Source organism: Anas acuta, chromosome 8, assembly GCF_963932015.1.
Source record: "Anas acuta chromosome 8, bAnaAcu1.1, whole genome shotgun sequence".
Taxonomy (NCBI): Eukaryota; Metazoa; Chordata; class Aves; order Anseriformes; family Anatidae; genus Anas; species Anas acuta.
In genome coordinates this window covers 9,537,520-9,556,312 of record NC_088986.1, presented here as the reverse complement: position 1 = coordinate 9,556,312, position 18,793 = coordinate 9,537,520, and the positions used below count along the sequence as shown (strand labels likewise).

The following is an 18,793-nucleotide window of genomic DNA, read 5'->3' as shown; positions in this document are numbered from 1 at the left end:
CAGGCTTGTGGTGTGGCTCCCTTATGAACAAGCCTACCACTGTGCTCAGATGTTAGCATCTCCCCAGATTTCCCTCTGGGCCTTTCCATGAATGGTTAGCAGAGAAAAGCCATCATAGGACTCAGCTGTTCAGTGCTGGATGTAGGATGGCTGAGACCTTTCTTGCTGCTGGAGCAGTTCTCTACACCGAGCAGGCAAGAGCGTTTTGCCTCCCTTTCCTCTTATTATTGATCCATACTGCCTAGGCCAGAAAATGTGTCTGTTCCCATAGCAGGCAAAAAGCACAAGGCAGAATTGCTCCCTAAGCCACAGTGAGGAAGGTGATTAATGTGAATATTATTCATGCCAGGAAAAATAGCCATTACCTTCCTATAGAACCACTCTCTGCCCAGCGAAACAATAATTGCAACATCTAACATTTGTCACTGAGCTCTGAAAGCACTTCTGGAATAAATACTGACAAATGGTTTTGATTTTTTTTTTCTTTTTTCTTTTAAGTCAAGGTACCAGATCCTCAGCTGGTGTAAATGGCTGCAGGCAGTCCTTGCCCTCCTCCACCTCAGATGTCCTGGAGTTGCAAGAATTTAGCTGTGTTTTATATCTGCTTTGCTTTATGGTCTGTGCCTTAAGGGTGAATAAATGTATTCACGTAGATATTTACTATTTTTCTATTCAGTTTATTAGGCAATGTGAAGTGGGGATACTGCCAAAGGGGCTTCTTGTGTTTCTTGATATTTAAGGTCAGCTGTGCAACCGCGACTGAAGTTTTTGTATTTAGTTCTCAAGTTTACCAGTGAAACAATCAATAAATGGGAAATCATCCTTCTCCCCTCTTTTCCTTTTCATCCTAGGAGGAGGAAGGGAAGACAAACTTCTTCTAAGAGCTGTGCTGAGGGTGTGTTGCCTGTTTAAATGTTTATTTGTTAGACTGCCCTGAAGGCCTCGGTGGCCCTTTCTACAGCTGGCCAACTGGACTACAGAGCAAATTTGGCTTTTTGCCTTTATGCTTCAAAACAACAACAAAATTCGGCTCATTTCACAGAGCCTGGGCTCTCCTGCGTGGCCACAAGGACAACCAGATAGGCTAAGACAGGAAACGGCGCGGAATCGGCACTTTATTTCTCAACAGGGTTATAAAGGGAGGGCAGCCGCCCCTTCCCAGCCCTCCTTGGCCAGTCTGTCTGTCAGTCAGTCTGTCAGTCTGTCGGTCTGTCAGCAGCCCCCCCCCCCATAGCACACCGAGCCGCTCGATGCCGCTCGGCGCTCGCTCGGCCGCGCCTAGCGCCCTGCTGGGGGCGGGGGCGGTGCCACAGCGCTCCCGCGCTTTTCCCGCCTCGGGGCCGGCGCGCGCCCAACGCTCCGCGCCCCCCCCCCCTTCCCCCCTCTCCGTGAGGCGATGGTGAGTGGGGGGGGGTGAGGGGGGGGGAGCGCGGCCACCACAGCCCCGGCGCCCCCCTCACGCTTCACCCCCTGCCCCTCTCTTGCAGCGCAGGAGCCTGGCCCCCAGCCAGCTGGCCAAGAGGAAGGTGGGCGGCGAGGATGAGGAGGAGGAAGGCTGGCAGCCGGCCCCGTCGGCGGTGAGTGAGGGGCGACCCCTCCCCTCAGGGGTCGCCGTCCCCCCGCTGTGTGAGGGGAAGGTGGCGGAACCGGGCGGATTTGAGGCGGGTTTCAGTCAGGGGTGGCGCCTGCTGGTCGTGGGGGAGCCTCGGGGGGCTGTGGGGTGGGGCTTGGTATGGGCGAAGTTGCCTTTTGTGGGGTCTGGGGGGGCTGTTTTGTGATGAGGAGGGGGACACAGCCTTGTCTGTAGGGTCTGGTGGCCATGGTGCTGTCCGTTGGCAGCTGAGGTGAGTGGTGGTGATGGGGTCCGCTCAGCCAGCTGTGGGGTTTCTGTGTGGTTGGGTGCTTACCGGGCGTGACAGTGGCACATCTGTGTTGTCAGACGGCCCTCAGTTCTGTCTTGTTTTTGTTTTTTTTCAGGCTCAGAAGAGAAGGAAGGCTGGCGGTGAGACGGAGAGCTGGGAATGCTACAGGTCGCCCTTCCGTAAGCCCCTGGCACAGCTGACGAATGGACCCCGCTGCATGGATAGCAGTCAGCATGTGAGTGGGTGTGCTGCCGGCCTAGGTTGTGTCCGGGGAGCCCAGGTGCCTCCATGAACCCATGCAAACCCAATTATACGTAACATTCAGAGGTGTTACAGAAGCCCTGCATGGCTTTTAGGAGGGATCTCTGCTTGTTCCAGTCATGTCGTGCTGAAGATGTGGTGGGGGTACTTACTACACTGGAAAACTCAAATAAGAGTTCTGTAGGGCCTGGGTGAAGGACTGTGCTGAGATACATGTCTGGCTTTCCACACGCATGTCTCAGGTGCTGTCTGCTTGCTCTGTGCTCTCTGGGCTTCCACTGATGGGACACAGCCCCTTTGCAGGTGTGAATTGCCTGACTGCATTACTGAGGTTAGGGAGGATTTAAAGAAATGAGTAATGCCAGTGGATTTAAGAAGACGGAGTCAAGAAAGTCAGTTTCATGTGTTGGAAAACCCAAAGGAAAATAGCTTTGAGAAGTGGAGGTGCTGGTGGAGAAGTTGTGCTGTTCTGTTACTTTCTTCCTTTTGGATATTTTTGAAAATAGTTGGGGTTGGAGCTTGAGAAGATTGAGTAGAGGGACTCTCAACACTTGGCAAAACTGAGTTCTCAAAAAACATTTTGGGCTTGCTGTCTTGACCAATCTCTGATTTCAAACTTCTGAAGCATGTTTTCTTTTTGAATTCTTAGGAGGCTTTTATCCGCAGCATTTTATCCAAACCCTTCAGAATCCCCATTCCAAATTATAAAGGTAAGATGAGGAGGTATAAGGATTGTCTGTGTTCTCTGACTCCAGTAAAATAGGTAATGCTCTGGCCTGTCAAATATGTCTGTGGGGATTACTGTGTGGGTGTTTCTTTTTCGTTTGGAATGATGCATGTGTTCCAAAAATTCTGAGTTAACTCCAAAAGAAAAATACAGCAGTATTAACAAAGTCTTCGTATTTCTTACTTGTGTTTAGTTTGGATAATCCTGCATTTCAGAACTGGATTTTGTATTCTTATGGTTATGAATTTGATGTAGTGCCAGGAGGTTGTATGCCACATTGTAAATACAAAAGCAAGATGAATTCTAATCCATGGAAATTTATCACCTAAATAATACCCTGATGGTACAAACAGACAGAAGGCCAGGGTAAAAGAGAGTTCTTTCAACTTTGCTTGGTGTGCTGAGTCTCAAGGTGATCTTCAAAGCAAGGGTAGTTTTGAACTTGAAAGCCTCAGCTGATTTTGAATCAGGGAACGGAAGATCTCAGAAACAAAAGGGGCTTTTCTTGACCCTTTCTTTCCCTTTGCTATCCAGCTGAAATTTTGAAAGATGGGTCAGTCAGTTTAACTCACACATTAGTTATAAAATATGTCTGGAGGCATGTTCAGCCAGGCTGCATATTAAATGAGCGGCCCTGGAAGAGTTTGTTTGACATAGTTCTTAGCTTGTAGGAAAAGCTAAGGAGACTGTAGTGGACCTATAACTGTAAAAGCTGATTTCTGTGACTGTTACCTTCCTCTCTTAACTGGGAGGGGAGATTGCTTCCTTTACACTTTCTTGAGACAACGATGCCTCCACATCAACTTGTGATACACTCCCATTTTGCAAGCAGTAGGGGAATTGACCCCACTTGATTCTTTCCCAAGCAAAATCAATCCTGGGAGCATAATTGTCTCCCAAGACTCAGATGTCTTTGAGCTAATTTTGACAGGAGAAGTGATTTGTCTGTATTCTTTCTATGTTAATCTCAATTCCAAAACTACAATCAAAATATAACACTAGGAAAATGGACTCCACCTATTTTATTTTTTTAACTTTTCTGAGAGGTTGGCTACAATGCCAAACATCTGCTATTGCTCAGCAGAGAGTAAAATAATATCCTTGCCTACGTAACAGCAGTATGGTTCTAACTGTAACACTGTAGAACTTCTTAATGTCTAAGTTTCTTCTTGACATTGTGCAAAAGATAAAGCTCTTGCTGAGCTTGGATTAGAGGATCCAAAAAGAGGCTCTGTCCCGGTACATACGATGTACATGGAAACATATTTTTTGAGCTGCTGAAGCTTGAATCCTGCTTGTCTTTCAAAAAAGTGAAACAGCTACTTTTAAGTACTAGGAGCATCTGTGATGCCCGGAGGGAAGCATTGTGCCTGTTTGTGGCTCTGATCTGGTGTGACAGCATCAGTCACCTTGCAAGTTACCTTGCCCTATTGTATGCCAGCGTAGCTGGCATCTGCTGCACGCAGCTGCTCCCACTTTGGTGCACCCAGTGTGGGCAGCGCCGCTGCTCCATCTTCGCCTCTGCATTTTTGCAGAGATACCTGCTGTGTGCAGGCAGAGCGCTGCCAAACAAGTGCCCTTATGGATTTGCAGTCTGCAACAGTTGTCTTCTCCACTTGAGCACTGCACCCAGTTAATCCACCGTTTCCAGACTTAATCAGACACTTCTGCGAGGCTCTGCTTTCTTCTGGAAGAAGTTGTTCTTTGAGTTGTGCCTTTGTTTGCTTTCAGGGCCAACGGGCTTGCGGGCGCTGGGCATCAAACGGGCAGGGCTGAGGAGTCCTCTCCATGACCCTTTTGAGGAAGGAGCTCTGGTTCTGTATGAGCCCCCACCGCTGAGTGCCCACGAACAGCTGAAAATAGACAAGTGAGTCATCACCTGGTGCAAATGCTTCAGCTCTGACCTCTTTGTACATGTAGGTTTGTGTGCTTTCTTCCTGTTTTTGTCTGAGCTGGGATCTGGACATTGAGGCAAGCTGGTTTCCAAGTATTCTCCCTCTGAGTTGCTTCAGGTATGGCAACAGTCAAAGGAAGGCATACACCCATGCCAGGTTATTTCCCTTCTTCTACAGCCTGTTTGATCTCCCACTCATGAAAAATTAAAACCTGTTGCAGGGAATGCAGGTGCACACATGTAGAAGCTGTTTAGAAAATCTCGTGGCTCAGGAAACATCAGTGTGTAGAGACAGCAAAAGGGAGATGGCTGACAGTCAGATGTTAGGCTGCCTAATGGTTTTTATTCTGCCATAGTTCATTCTGTGCCATTGTAACTTTAAAAGGGCTGTCAGATGGATATTCCTAGACAGAAGGGGGTGTTCCCTGATTTGGTCTCTCCAGTAATGCAATTACAGTATTCATACTGAGACAAGGAAAAAAAATAATGACTTTAAATGCCTTTCTGAATAATGTTCTGCCCTTGTTCTAGGGCACTGACACTTTAGATAGTAGATCAGGCCTGTGCAACTCTGTTCTCAAAACTGAATTCATCCTTTTTTCACTTTCATTGGTAGTTGTTTCCTTTATGCCACTGAAGAATCCTCAGAATAGCACTGAGATTTAAAGAAAAACAAAACCTAAACACATGCTGTGCTGAGTGAAGTAATCATACTGTCATATTTCTTGACTCTCTCCTGCAGGGACAAAGTACCTGTCCATGTTGTGGTGGATCCTGTCCTCAGCCGTGTTTTACGGCCTCATCAGAGAGAAGTAAGTTTTCTACCGGGACGTGAGAGTATGGCTGGAGGACTTGGTGCATTTCTGAAAGCTGTAGTCCCTCTGCTGTAATTGTTGCTCACCAGCTGTGAGGTCTGCACAGCCCTCACAAACTAGCAGCGTGGGACAACAGACTTTAGTCTGTTACAAAAACAAAGTGAAATATTTGTTTTAACCATCATCTTAGAGCCCTGTATGGTGTAAATATTGTGTCCTGCATTAAGCAAGAGGCTGTGCTGGGAGTGTTACAACAGTCCTGTGTGTCCTTTGTGCTTGTGAGCCATCAGTGACCTAGGGAGACTTGGAATTTACAGGTGGAGAGCGCTTAAAAACATCTTATGCCATAAAATGTGGAACATCACAATATTGAAGCTAAAGCTAATCCCCAGATATCTAGTGTAGATATCTGCAGAGTTTGAGATTCATCACAGATGCAGTATAATATCCTTTAAGCCTAGAGGCAGCACTGGTGGAAGCTGTTATTGCTGATCTTCAGGCTAAGCAGGTCAAGCCTGTTGTCTCCCTGCATGGGAGATCTTCAGATGGCTCTGAGAGCGCTGTAGGCTGCTCCTGGATTGTTCTTTTATCTCAGAGTTGGTGCTGAACCCATGACCTATCATAATGCTGGCCTTTGGCTATATAGCTGGAGGCACTCTGTTTTGGGTAAGATCCTGCCTGTTGGCTTTCTTGTCAGGTAATGATAGTTGCGTTGGTGTCCTAAGCACATTGTCTGTTTTTTGACAGCTGCTCAAAAAGCAGACTCTGTTCTAGTCTGACTGATCAGTTGTTGCCTGCTGAGATTCCTGTGCTGCTTTTTCAGCTGATGCTCCCAGCCTGTGGTACAGCTTTGCTCCTTGTCATGTAATTTGCTTTGTTGCTGGGAGGTTACTGAACTGGTTCCCCAGCTAATTTTTTCCATTTTTTTGGTCAGCAGTATATTTGAACCAGTTGAACAATTACTTAATAAGCTTCAATGCTCTTAAGAGCCTGAGAAAGGAAGAAAATGACTTGCAAGTGCAAGTGGTCTGTCTTCTGGTCCCATACAGTGGAAAGTACAGGCGTGAATTTGTCGGTGTGTTGAAGTTGTCTGTCACTCCCTGCTCAGTTGACAGCGCAGGGAGCTTGCTCATTGCCAGGACAATGCCCCAGGTTTTCTTTAATTCTCTATCATCACATGATAGAACACTTTGCAGAGTCTTTTTTTTTTTCCCCTTTTATCTGTCCTGGTTATGTGTCAAAGCCTAGCAAACGGGCTGAGCTCTTCCACCACGTGACATGAGCTATAACCTCAGCTCTGTTCCTTCTCTGAAGCTAAATCTGCTTTGGACTTTGAGTCCCCAGGTGAGTCATAGTGGTTCCGTGCTTCTAGGCAGAAGGCTTGAGGGTTGCTGAGGGTATTCTGAGAGTTAATCAGGGAGTAGAAACAAGACTGGGCGCTCCATTGGGTGCTGTTAAGATGCTTAACACATATTTGCATTCATTGATGCAGGTTAGCTGATGGCCTGGGCCTAACTAGCCTGGCCAAGGGTAGAAATGTTGGGGAATTCAAGTTAGGAAGTTAAGTTTAGAGCTAGTTATAACTGTACAGTTAAAACGTACTGAAATTGTGTGCGTGTTACAAATTGTCAGCACCAGTAATGTTTTCTCAGACCAGGTGGGGCTGAATTTTAACTGTGTCTTGGGTGATTTCCCTCTGTCTCATTAGAGTTCTGTACATCCCCTGGGACGTGCTACACGGATACGTTGTTTGCTGTAATATCAGTCCTGTGCTGTAATGAAGTTGTCATTCTGTGGCTGTCCTCATCCTGCTCTAACAGAACAATTTCATGGCAGGGAGTGAAATTCCTCTGGGAGTGTGTGACGAGCCGGCGGATCCCCGGGAGTCATGGTTGTATCATGGCAGACGAGATGGGGCTGGGCAAAACCCTGCAGTGCATCACTCTCATGTGGACGCTTCTCCGTCAAAGTCCAGACTGCAAGCCTGAAATTGAGAAAGCCATGGTGGTGTCTCCCTCCAGCCTGGTCAGAAACTGGTACAATGAAGTAGAGAAATGGCTGGGGGGAAGGATCCAGCCACTGGCCATTGACGGAGGCTCCAAAGAAGAAATTGACCACAAACTAGGTACAGAACTGTTTACAAATGGTGCGGTTGGCTGGCTTAGGTCAAAATCTTGTGTTGGAAGAAGCCTATAGCAGCTGTGAGCTGTCATTAGAGCTCTGGAGACTGATGAAAATTTCCTTGTACCATGTTTAGATAGGGTCACTGCCTGTTTGATAATGTTTGCTCTTTTGCAATAACCCAAGTCCAGCTGTGTGATTAAGACAGGGCAGTTCCTGTGTGTTGTCTTTGCTCCAGACAGAATCTAGGACAGGACTGGGCAGAGGTGGGAATGGGTTGGGGAAAGTATCATTGCTGTATGTGGGTGGAAAAGGTGCCTATAGAGGAACCAGCTCTTTGTCAGGGACCGGCAGCATTGAAACAAATGCAAAGGTTTTCCTAGTTTTTTAGTGCTAAAGGATTGATTTTGACTGCAGAGTTTGGACCCTTTTACTATTACTGTTTTCATCCTTTCTCATTTTCCCCCTTTCCATTCACAGTTGGCTTTATGAACCAGCGTGGTATGCGAGTGCCTTCACCCATCCTGATCATCTCCTATGAGACCTTTCGACTTCATGCCGAGGCCCTACAGAAGGGCAGTGTTGGGCTGGTCATATGTGATGAGGTATGGGGGAGTTTATAAGGAGAACACATTCCTGATGTTTTCTTGAGATTGGGACAAATCTTGCTTCTGAAAAGGTGGGAGGTGATGGAGCCTTATGTTCTACCCACTATTTTTTAACTTGGCTATGTTTTGAGCAAGAAGTTGGGCTGGAGACTCCTGAGGTAAATGGTTTCAGCGTGCTTTTGTGTGTTATATTGGCTGCTCTCAGCCCCTTGTCTGGCAGTCTCAAGTTGTGATGTGGAGGAAGGTATCTGTCACAGTCACTTTTGCTCAGATTGAGGGCCACGCATCAAGTCAGTTGTTGAATCCAGGTTTTATTCACCTTTTTCCCTACTCCCTGACTGCTAGGCCACTTTGCTGCTCTAGCTGTAACATCCCAAATCTCTATATTCTACGGCTCTTTGTCCAGGCTTGAATCCTGATGAGGATGGAGTAATAAAGTGCTGTAGTGCTTTTCCAGGGACAACAGACAGCTCATGGAATTAGGGTCAGGACCTGAGGAGAGCCAGTTAACCAGCAGTCCTGTTTCCCAAGGTTCCCTTGGCATAGGGGGAGTAGGAGTGCCCTGCTCTTTGGAGTCACAAGCTCAGAAGGCTTGTTTCTGTGCTTGTGGGGGAGTTTGAAGGGTTCCCCCATGGCAGGACTCTTTTCCCCTTTGTGGAGCCTACTGCTTGCAGCAGAGGGAGGAGATCTGGGTGGGGAGGTACCTCAGGTGGTGCTTGTTCAAGAACAAGCAGACCTCGCCTGACTCCCTGCTAGCTGGCTGCTGGATCCAGCTTTGCCAAGCCTGAGTTCTCAAGCTGTGTTTTCATATGGCTGAAATGGAGTTGTTTTTTCCTCTATCATTACATATTTATGCTTACAGTTAGTGAGGGGCAATGAGATTCTGAAGAAAAGCAAATGCCCTCTGCCTCCCTGAAATGATAAAACGGGCTCTCAGCCAACTCTCTTCTCTCTGTGGCCTGTTAGAGATTTGTTACAAAGTGGTGCCACCCGGTGGTTTGGTTCTGTATGTGCTGGAACTGCTGTGAGGAATGTAAAGAGTGTCCTCAGGACTAAGACAACTTGCATCTGCCTTTTAGGCACTGACTCCGTGACTGCCTCCATCTCTCCATGCCCCTAGGGCAGGCCAGCAGCTGGGTTGCTGGGAATGCAGGTCCCTGGCTCTGCATCTTCCCAGTGTTCCCAAAAAATACTTGTCCTGAAGTAGGCTGGCTCCTGTAACAAGGATCTCTCCACTTAGGCTTTGTTCTACATCAAAACACTCAGATGCTAATAGAACTGCTTTTCCTAGCTGTCTTGTAGGGTTTTGCAACACTTTAGGGACCTTTGTTTGTTATCCTTTTGGGAATCAGAGGCCTCAGCAGCTCCAAGTGTGTACATACAGAGTGTCACTGTAACAGTTTGTGGAAAATGAAGCAGATTAAAAAAAGTTCTTCTCTTGCTTTGATTTGTTCCACTCCTGTGTGTTTGATTTTTTTTTTTTTTTAATTTGCTCATGTATTTGTAGATGTGTTTTCTTTCTTAAGCCCTTTTTTGTTTTCTTTTTCCTGAAAGTCATTTTTCATTTTACCTCCCAGTTACAACCAACACAGGTTGTGTACCATTGGTGTAGAGCGATGTGTCTTCCACCTCATCCCCTTTTTAGATTGGGAAATGGGACCCATATTTGGATTACTGCCTGTTGATGCAGAACCTCTTTTATTACAGTGCAAAGGCCTGGGAGTTTTGAGTATAGGTGGTGTGAATGACTTGATGATCTTGACCTTGGATGATGCAAGGCCAAGAGTTCAGTGCCTGATGCTGGTAACTGGAAGTGTCCTTGGCTTTGACTGGGAAACAATTCTCGGAGCTCACAATTGTCAGCATTGTCATGGCAGGCTCTCTTGCTTGGGGGTGACTCAGATGTCCCTTGTCTGGGAATATTGTAATGGAAATGCTGTGTTTCATCACAGTGACTTCAGGTTTCCCACCAGGCCTTTAAAAGATGTGTGCCACACCAGCTGCATACATGTAAAACACTTACTCTGCTACCAGGAATGGGACAAGCTATGAGGTAGATTGTGACAATCATGACATGTCAGCCCTGATAAGGGTCTCCAAGCTACTTCCCATCACGACCACTAGATTTATCAGTTGCATTTGTGTTCTCTTTTTCAAAGGGCCACAGACTGAAGAACTCTGAAAACCAAACATACCAGGCTCTCAACAGCTTAAACACACCTCGGCGAGTCCTCATCTCAGGCACCCCCATTCAGAATGACTTGCTTGAATATTTCAGCCTGGTGCACTTCGTTAATTCCGGCATCCTAGGTAAGAAATACAAATGTGTGAGACATGAGGAAGGGGGAGGTTGCTGGCAAGGCCTCCCCTGATTACTGGTGAGAGCAGCAAGCAAGACATCAGTGAGAGGAAAGGTCACCTGCTTTTCTCCTTCAGTTTGAGTCTATAAAAGTCTAGGTCAAGATCCTCTTGTCGAGAGGCTGTATGTGATTAGAGCTCTGTTTCAGTTGAAAGTAATTGAATCAAACAGTTTGAGAGGGATTATTAATGATTAAGGTAAGATGATACGTGACCCTGAGTACTACATGGCTGATCTTATGTAGCTATACTGGTCAGCCAAAGTGTCCACTTAGGCTAGGAGTTTCTAATAAGTATTTGGAGATACTGCAGGAATTGCTGAGCTGGAAGAGCCAGCTTGTAACAATACTCCCCACAACACTCAAAGGTGATAGCAAAGTAGCAATCTAGGCCAGGAACAATGCCTTTGTGGGGGAGGCTCTGTCCAGAGCAGGGTTTGACATGACATGCTCTTTGCATTGAGTACAGAGGTGGCCTGGAAGACAGCTTCCTCCTGCTGTCCCTGTACCCATCTGGCACAGGAGTTTGAATTGACTAGAGCATGGTGATACAGTATATGTTGTGGCATGTGTTACTTCCATGTGCTTCATTTTTTATTTTTTAATAAAATATTTTGCCCCTTGACTTGTGCTTTGGGCAAAACTAGTCGCCCTGTACTTGCACTTCTTTCTGTCTGAGATGAGGCTAATACTCTAAGTAGTACTATCAGAGCTACTATCACTTTCAGCCTGTGAGCAGTAACAAGGAACTGATTACAAATAATTTTGAAACAGACACGTGATGTCTGCACTGTTATTTGCAAGGATAAACTCTGGGAGTAAAACTGTAGTTGGAATGTGAGCAAATCAGTATGTGCCTGATGGGACTTGGGTTTAACTAAACTTGTATTAGCTTTGGCAGTGCAGTGTTGTTACAATAGAAAATAATCTGCTGTTGTACAGATTTACCTGCCTTGTTTGAATCTTCCCTGGATAGAACAAAAACCAAATTGCACTGATGGGGCAAGAGTTTGTTTTATCTGCTGGGCCACATGCTTTATGGTATGATAACTGGGGCTGTGGGGGTACTAATCAAAGGTTATTTGGTAGGAGTTGTCACCTTTTCATCTCTGTTTGTGCAGGGACTGCACAGGAATTTAAAAGACATTTTGAATTACCCATCTTGAAAGGCAGAGATGCAGATGCGAGTGATGCTGAGCGACAAAAAGGAGAAGAGAGGCTTAAAGAGCTGATCAGCATCGTGAACAGGTGAACTTCATCCCTCTTCTCTTTGCAGAGCTTTTGCATAAACCCTTGGTGCATGGATATGTTCCCAAATTAAAGTTGTTGCTGTAACAAATTCCCTTGCCAGTTAAGTCTATTTGGTAAGTGATTGTGCAAGTGTTTATTGCCTAAGAATCTACGTGACATGTATCTTTAGTCTGAAAAGCAGCACACTGAAATGGCACAGTTAGCTGCAGTCACCCCCGAGCAAATGTACTCAGATGCTGACTTGTGATTTGGCTCTTATGTTTCGGTTTTCTCTTGGTGCCTGAACAGTCAGGTAGCATCCTTTTATTTGCATTAACAGAACTACAGCGTAAATGGGGTCAGACTGCAGATCCACCTGACCCAGCTGTGAGTAGCAGACAGTATGTGCGGTGTTGCTTAGCTTGCTGGTGATGCCAAAGTCACAGAAGAGTCCAGCTTGTACTTTCACAGCTGTTTGCTCTGTAGGGCTAATGGGATTAGAATACTAGCATCAGAGACATACCTTTTGATCCCTAGATAGCACCTTTGTCAAGCAAAATGCAATCTTACTTGTCTGATTTTTAGTATGTACTTAAATCTGGTTTGTTTTATGTTGATGAATACAACCAGTGTGTCCACATCTGCTGGCAGAGTTCTCTTACTAGATACTCTTCTGAATTCTTAGCAGTACTATCATCATTTTTTCTTTTCTTAATCTTAGTTTTGCACCCATCACAAATACAGTCTAGCTGCTCACAGTCACGGTAAATTGAATTTCACACAGTATAGCCTCTCTATAGAGACAGCCATGGCCTTGACTCGGGTCAGCCTGCAGAAGACTTGAGAGAAAGAAAAGGCTAGGAGAAGAGCTTATTCTTTCTTGAGATGCATTTTTTCTTTAGCTGATCCAAATGGGATGTCAAAGTGTGTTCAGGAATGCTTGTGCCTGGCTGTGTTGAGGTCTGTGTCCGTTCCTTTATTGTGTAACAATCATAATATACAAACAAGGAAAACAAAATGCGTGAATTGCAAGGTGAATTGGTTGGATTTACAGACGAGGTAGTGATCCAAAGATACGTGGAATCATAGGCTGGAATGCCCTGCAGAAGGCTTCTAATCCATCTTGCTGTACCAAGGCAGAGGGTGGTAGACCTAAAGCATCCCATAACTTAATTTCCACTCAGCACCAGAGACCTCACAAATTGCTCACGACACTTTTTCCAGGGCATCACTGTCTTTGCAGTTAGAAAATGCTCTTAATGTGTAACCTAAATCTTCCTAACTGCAGTTTAAGCCTGTGACTTTTCATCCTACTGATTATGGGTTTGGAGACCAGATTATTCCTTTCTTTAACAACCTTTGACAGATTTCAGAGCTGTGATATATCCCTGCTGTCTTTTCTTCTGTGGATTTTGTAACATCATATTTTTAATATTTCCTGGCAGAACTGGGTTTCTGCACTTTTTAAATTCTGGTTGTTCAGTTCAGCACTTCTTTTAGTCCATGCCATCTTTTCTGAAGTACGGTAGAACTATTCCATGGGGCATTTCCAGAGCCCTAGAGGATATGCTGTGAGCTCATGTTGTGGGCCAGACAATGAATCCGTCTTGGCTGAGGATGGCTACTGAGTTACCGGAGGAGCTGACTGCTTTGGGCTCTATCTGTTGTGTGATGGTTAAATCCTTTCCCTGTTTGCTGTCCATGCCACTGATCTGGTGTCATGTGAGTTGATAATGCTGTTGGTAGTTTGAGGAAGAGCTGAACTTCACTGCAAAGGGAGTGGGCTTTGTTAGGTGTGATTATGCTTGATTCCTCCAAATCTCATGAGGCTGGGAGCCTGGCAGAGGTAGTGGGGTGTCTTGGCTTCTGTAGTATGGACTGATGAAGCTGCTTAGCGGGTGGTGGGTGTCCAGCTTCTGCCATGCATTGGATTGTCACAGACTTCTAGAGATCAGATGTCAAAGCTTTGTGTAGAGCTCATGAGGAATAATACTGATAAAACAGGGTTTTGTTGTCACTTAAGTATCCAATCTTTGTTTTCTTCTTTGCAGGTGTTTAATCCGAAGGACTTCGGACATTCTCTCCAAATACCTGCCGGTGAAGATAGAGCAGGTGGTCTGCTGCAGGTACCAGAAAGCTTATGCCCTGAGTGGGGGAGCAACAAGAAGGATTAAAAAGCTGCAAAAAGCAGTGACTTCTGTGTTTGTGCTGACTGCTACCCTCTAGGAATAAGATTGACACCATTTGCAATTCCTGAAGCAGGGATGGACAACCCACAGCTGGGGGTTTTGCCAGGTGACTGGCCTGCTTTGGGCAGCTGTGTGGAGCAGAGCTCTGGGCTACGCTGAGTATCTGTGAGCTGCTTTCTCAGCTCTGGGCAGAGATAGCAGCAATCCACCACCAGTATTGGAGGCAGTTCTAGGCTGTCTGGGCTGTAGCTAAAAAGGGGTGCTAGAGCTAAAATGAAGCCACTGTGTAGGTGGAGGAGGAGAGGTGTTGGTTTGGGGACAGGGTGACTACAGGGCTCTTACTCTGTTTCAGGCTGACACCTCTGCAGGCTGAGCTTTACAAGAACTTCCTGAAGCAAGCTAAGCCAGTGGAGGAGCTGAAGGAGGGCAAGATCAGCGTGTCCTCTCTCTCTTCCATCACTTCCCTGAAGAAGCTCTGCAATCGTGAGTTCTTCCACTGGTGTAATGGGCTTGTTGTCTTTTTTACGCTGGTGTTTTTTTGTGTCTCTGTGCATTCCGCAGACTCTGAGCTCTGTTTGTCTTCTAGACCCTGCCCTTATTTATGATAAGTGCGTGGAAGAAGAAGAAGGATTTATGGGAGCCTTGGATTTGTTCCCTGCTGGCTACAGCACCAAATCTGTGGAGCCCCAGCTTTCAGGTACTGTGGAGCTCAGCAGTACAAATGTGCTGCCTAACAGGCAACCATGAAGAGTGTAGTGTCCTATCAAGTGACCCTCCAAGGTCAGGAATTTTAGAACTTCTTTTCTAGCTTGCTTTCTTCTTTCTTTTTATCCAGGAAAGATGCTGGTTTTGGACTACATCCTTGCAGTTACAAAAAGCACCAGTAATGACAAGGTGGTTTTAGTGTCTAACTACACTCAGACACTGGACCTATTTGAAAAGCTCTGCAGGAGCAGAAGGTTTGTCTTCGGGTTTCATTTGTCTAATCCTGCAAAATTGTACATGCAGCCTACACTGTAAAAGAAACTGCCTATTTTTAAAGCTTCTGTCAGCAGGAACTTTTGACCTGTCACGTACCTCAGATGTTCCGGAATTGGAACTAATGTGGCTTGTGCTCTGGCTACTTGGGTCACTCAGCAGAAAAGCTCTGGCCTGATGCAAAAGCTTCTAAAGCCTAGGCCCTTGTTAGAAGGCAGTTTGGGGAAGACTTTTGTCTAAGTGGGATGCTCTAAAGGTCACAGCAGTCAGGTGGTAGCAAACATTGTATATTCTAGGTATTTATACGTCCGGCTGGATGGCACCATGTCCATTAAAAAGAGAGCGAAGATCGTGGAGCGATTCAACAGCCCTTCAGTAAGTAGAACCTGCCAGATGTGGGCAGGTCTCCTGCCAGTTCTTAGAGCTGTGAGTACGGTGTAGCTGCCTCTGTTGTTTAATCCAAGCCTCCCTTTCTCCCCAGAGCCCTGAGTTTGTCTTCATGCTAAGCAGCAAAGCAGGCGGCTGCGGTTTGAATTTGATTGGGGCTAACAGGCTGGTTATGTTTGACCCAGACTGGAATCCTGCTAACGATGAACAGGCCATGGCTCGTGTGTGGCGGGACGGCCAGAAGAAGATGTGCTACATCTATCGGCTGCTTTCAGTGAGTTAATCTTCTCACCTCCTCCCCGTGGGGTCCTTGGTGCCAGCCCAGACTTATATTTAATGCCACTACTGTAACAATTTGTGTGGGAGTGTCAGTAGTGATTACTCTTCAGAAAAGTCCTCTCTATGCCCTCGTTCACCTTTACCTCTCCATTCACCTTCGCTTCATCTTGTTCAGGATGACCTCTTCTGTGAACTTGTGTTCCTTGATGAATAGTTATTTTACTTTGACAAAATAGACGTTCTTTGCCCTTTTCTTCCTTATGGTGTTCTACTTTTTCTCTGACCTGGTTGCACCTGGAAGCAGGCAGCTCCTTTGCTTTTAGAACTACCAAATGTGTCTGCAAATCTGACCTAACCCCTCCCTACCTCTGTATTACATTTGCTTGCAAAACAGATGTTTTTCCTCTTATTTTTTGCTTTAAAAATGTAACATACTGACTTCCATGTACATCTGCTTTAGAAGTAGTCATCTCCCTCCAGACAGAGCGTGGGATTGATCTGTGTGTGGGTGAATCAGCAAACACTGCTGATGCTCTTCTGACCCAGGGCTGGCTCTTGCTGCTTTTTGTTTTTTGTCATCTGGCCCCTGGAGCACCTGACTGAGAGTGCTCCAGTCCAAGCAGGCAATGCCAAGCAATGCTAGTCATTTTATGGCTCTCCAATGTCTTGTCCTGTAGCTTACCAAGTCATTCTACCAAACAGTGCTGCTGTTAGCTCCCATACTACTGAGCCTCCTCTGGCAAGGATGTTCGTGATGAACTGAGCAAGTGCTAGAAAGCAAAGCTGCTTGCAGGAATTTTAGGCTGGGCAGAAACTGGGGAGCAAACTTTTGCTGATAACACGTGCCTCACATCCGTACTGGTCTGACAAGGCACTCAGTGGTCCCAACAGCTTATGTCTTGATGCCTTTTGCTCTGTGACACTTGCCAATGTTGTCCCCTACCTGAGCATCCCGACTGTGCTTCAACTCTGACCTTCTCTTCTGTAGACAGGGACCATAGAGGAGAAGATATTCCAGCGCCAGACCCACAAGAAGGCACTCAGCAGCTGTGTGGTGGATGAAGAGCAGGATGTAGAGAGGCACTTCTCGCTCGGGGAGCTCAAGGAGCTGTTCACGTTGAATGAGACCACCACCAGTGACACCCATGACAAGTGAGTATACTGGTGGTATAAGAGGTAACACAGGGGGTCAGCAAAGAACTCCTCACTTTATTCTACTGATTCAGTGCTGCTACAGGCAGCAGGAAGAAGCTCGGAGAGGGAGGGCCTCAAGTGTCTGTTTCTGAAGCTGTTAACCACCTGGAGATTAGCAGTTCCTTGCTGCCTTCCTACTTTTATGTTAGAAGAGCTGCGTTTGCTTGATGAGTGAGCAAGCTATCTTGTTAGCTGCCTTTGTTTGGAGGCTGTGAAATACTGAGAAAGAGGGATTGATCAGAACTGTTCCAAGTTGGTGGAGCCCAGCTTGGTCCTTCCTTGCCATTCCTTCTCTAAGGTTTGCCCAATTCTGCTGCCAGCGCTTTCTGTCTGCTAAGAGCTCAGGAGGCCAACCTAAGTGCTGCTGTGAGCAGGCAAAAATCCTATGCTCCATTGTCTGCCCTTCCTTCTGTATCCCGAGCCCCCAAGACCTGTGGTGGTGCATCTACCAGAAAGATGACAGTGCAGGAAAATGCTTCACTGGGAAGGTTAATAAGACTTAATTCAAGCAGGAAGTGAAGAGGATTAGTTTTAAGCTGACTCGAAGCTTAGCTTTGTGTAAGTGTCTTGTCTGTGTGGCACCAAGCCTTGCTGGCAGGACTGCTGCTGTTCCTTTCCCTTGTGCAGCTGTTCAACCTGGCATCTCTTGGATGGCCTGAGCACAACCCAGTGGCTGTGGCAGGAGCTAGGATGGAGCAGTCTGGAGCAGGGCGTGCTCTCCTGAGCTCAGGAGGCTTGACATGGTGCTTGACATGATGCTAAAGATGTGTTGTTAGCAGGGATGTTCATTTGGGATTGGCTCTAAACATTCCTCATGTTTCAAGGGAAACACATCTTGAACTTAACTGTGGCCCCTGCTGGCTCATTTCTACACAGCTAAACGCAGGGGGCAGCACCATTAGAAACAAAAAACAGAGGTTTTCCAAAATGTTTCCATCTCTTTCACCCATGCCAGAGTTTAGTTGTGAGTCTAAATGAAGCACAGCAGTAATTGATGCTGTCTGATAATCCAGTCAGAGGGTTGCAGATGAGAGGCAATCCAGATGTTACTGGGCTGCATTTTTAAACAACCCATAAGCCAAACAAGTGGAGGAACCTTGCACTGACCTTGCGCTGCCTCTTCCAGGATCAAGTGTCGTCGCTGCGTGAATGGCCACCAGGTCCGGCCCCCTCCGGAGGGCTCTGACTGCACCTCTGACCTCTCGCAGTGGAAGCACTGCGCTGACAAGCGGGGGTTGCAGGACTCCGTGCTGAAGGCTGCGTGGGATGCTGCCGTCACCTTCACCTTTCACCACCACTCCCATGAGGAGCAGCGAGGGATTCCCTAACAGGTTACTGTCCCCCTGTGGGGGCATGATAATCCCTTTCAAGGAAAGGGGCAGTGGATAGCAGTACATGCTGGTTTGTTGCACAAACATTTGTTACATAGCTGTGGGATAGCAGAAGAGCGTGGTTTCTGAGAGTTCAGGGCTTTTTCTCTGCTGCTGTATTTTATGCCTGAGAAACAGCACACTGGGAGTAACTGAACCTTGTGCACTTGATCACGGATTCAGTGCTGGTTCTCATGCTGACGGTATATGCCTTCTGCTTAAAGTCCTGCCTTCAGCTTTGTGGTAAGCCTGCAGGTTTAGAGCACTCCAGGTGCAGTCACATTTTTTCCACTGATAGCTGTTACTCAAAGCTGCAGGGGGAAAAACATGCGGGATCCATTTCTGCCATGAAATGTGAACCCCGGTGATTACTCAGGAACAAAAGGGTCTGTAAAAACCCTCTGCTTTTATGTTGAGCATCTTGCCTGAGAGAACACACAGGCAGTAGAAAATCAGGCTCAATTAAGGTCAATCCATTTCTAAAACCACTTGCTTTATTATGGGTGGGATCCCCAGATCTA

The 18,793-nt window shown here is 46.5% G+C and overlaps 1 protein-coding gene across 1 annotated transcript; it reads left to right on the top strand.

Annotated features, from left to right (window-relative positions):
- Positions 1-1,261: 1,261 nt before the first annotated feature.
- Positions 1,262-18,364, top strand: RAD54L (RAD54 like). The gene is made up of 18 exons (XM_068690015.1): positions 1,262-1,399; positions 1,488-1,577; positions 1,978-2,097; positions 2,773-2,833; positions 4,582-4,717; positions 5,487-5,556; positions 7,396-7,684; positions 8,161-8,285; positions 10,448-10,598; positions 11,767-11,893; positions 13,927-14,001; positions 14,417-14,547; positions 14,651-14,761; positions 14,900-15,023; positions 15,339-15,417; positions 15,524-15,703; positions 16,697-16,860; positions 18,029-18,364. The coding sequence occupies exons 1-18, from the start codon at positions 1,397-1,399 to the stop codon at positions 18,228-18,230; spliced, it is 2,238 nt and encodes a 745-aa protein (XP_068546116.1). The 5' UTR covers positions 1,262-1,396; the 3' UTR covers positions 18,231-18,364.
- Positions 18,365-18,793: the final 429 nt, after the last annotated feature.

What these genes read in the sequence shown, in the direction of transcription:
- RAD54L (XM_068690015.1), top strand. An exon ending in GGCAGCCGGCCCCGTCGGCG is followed by an intron (nt 1,578 to 1,977) that starts GTGAGTGAGGGG and finishes GTTTTTTTTCAG; the next exon opens with GCTCAGAAGAGAAGGAAGGC. An exon ending in GGCTGGTCATATGTGATGAG is followed by an intron (nt 8,286 to 10,447) that starts GTATGGGGGAGT and finishes TCTTTTTCAAAG; the next exon opens with GGCCACAGACTGAAGAACTC.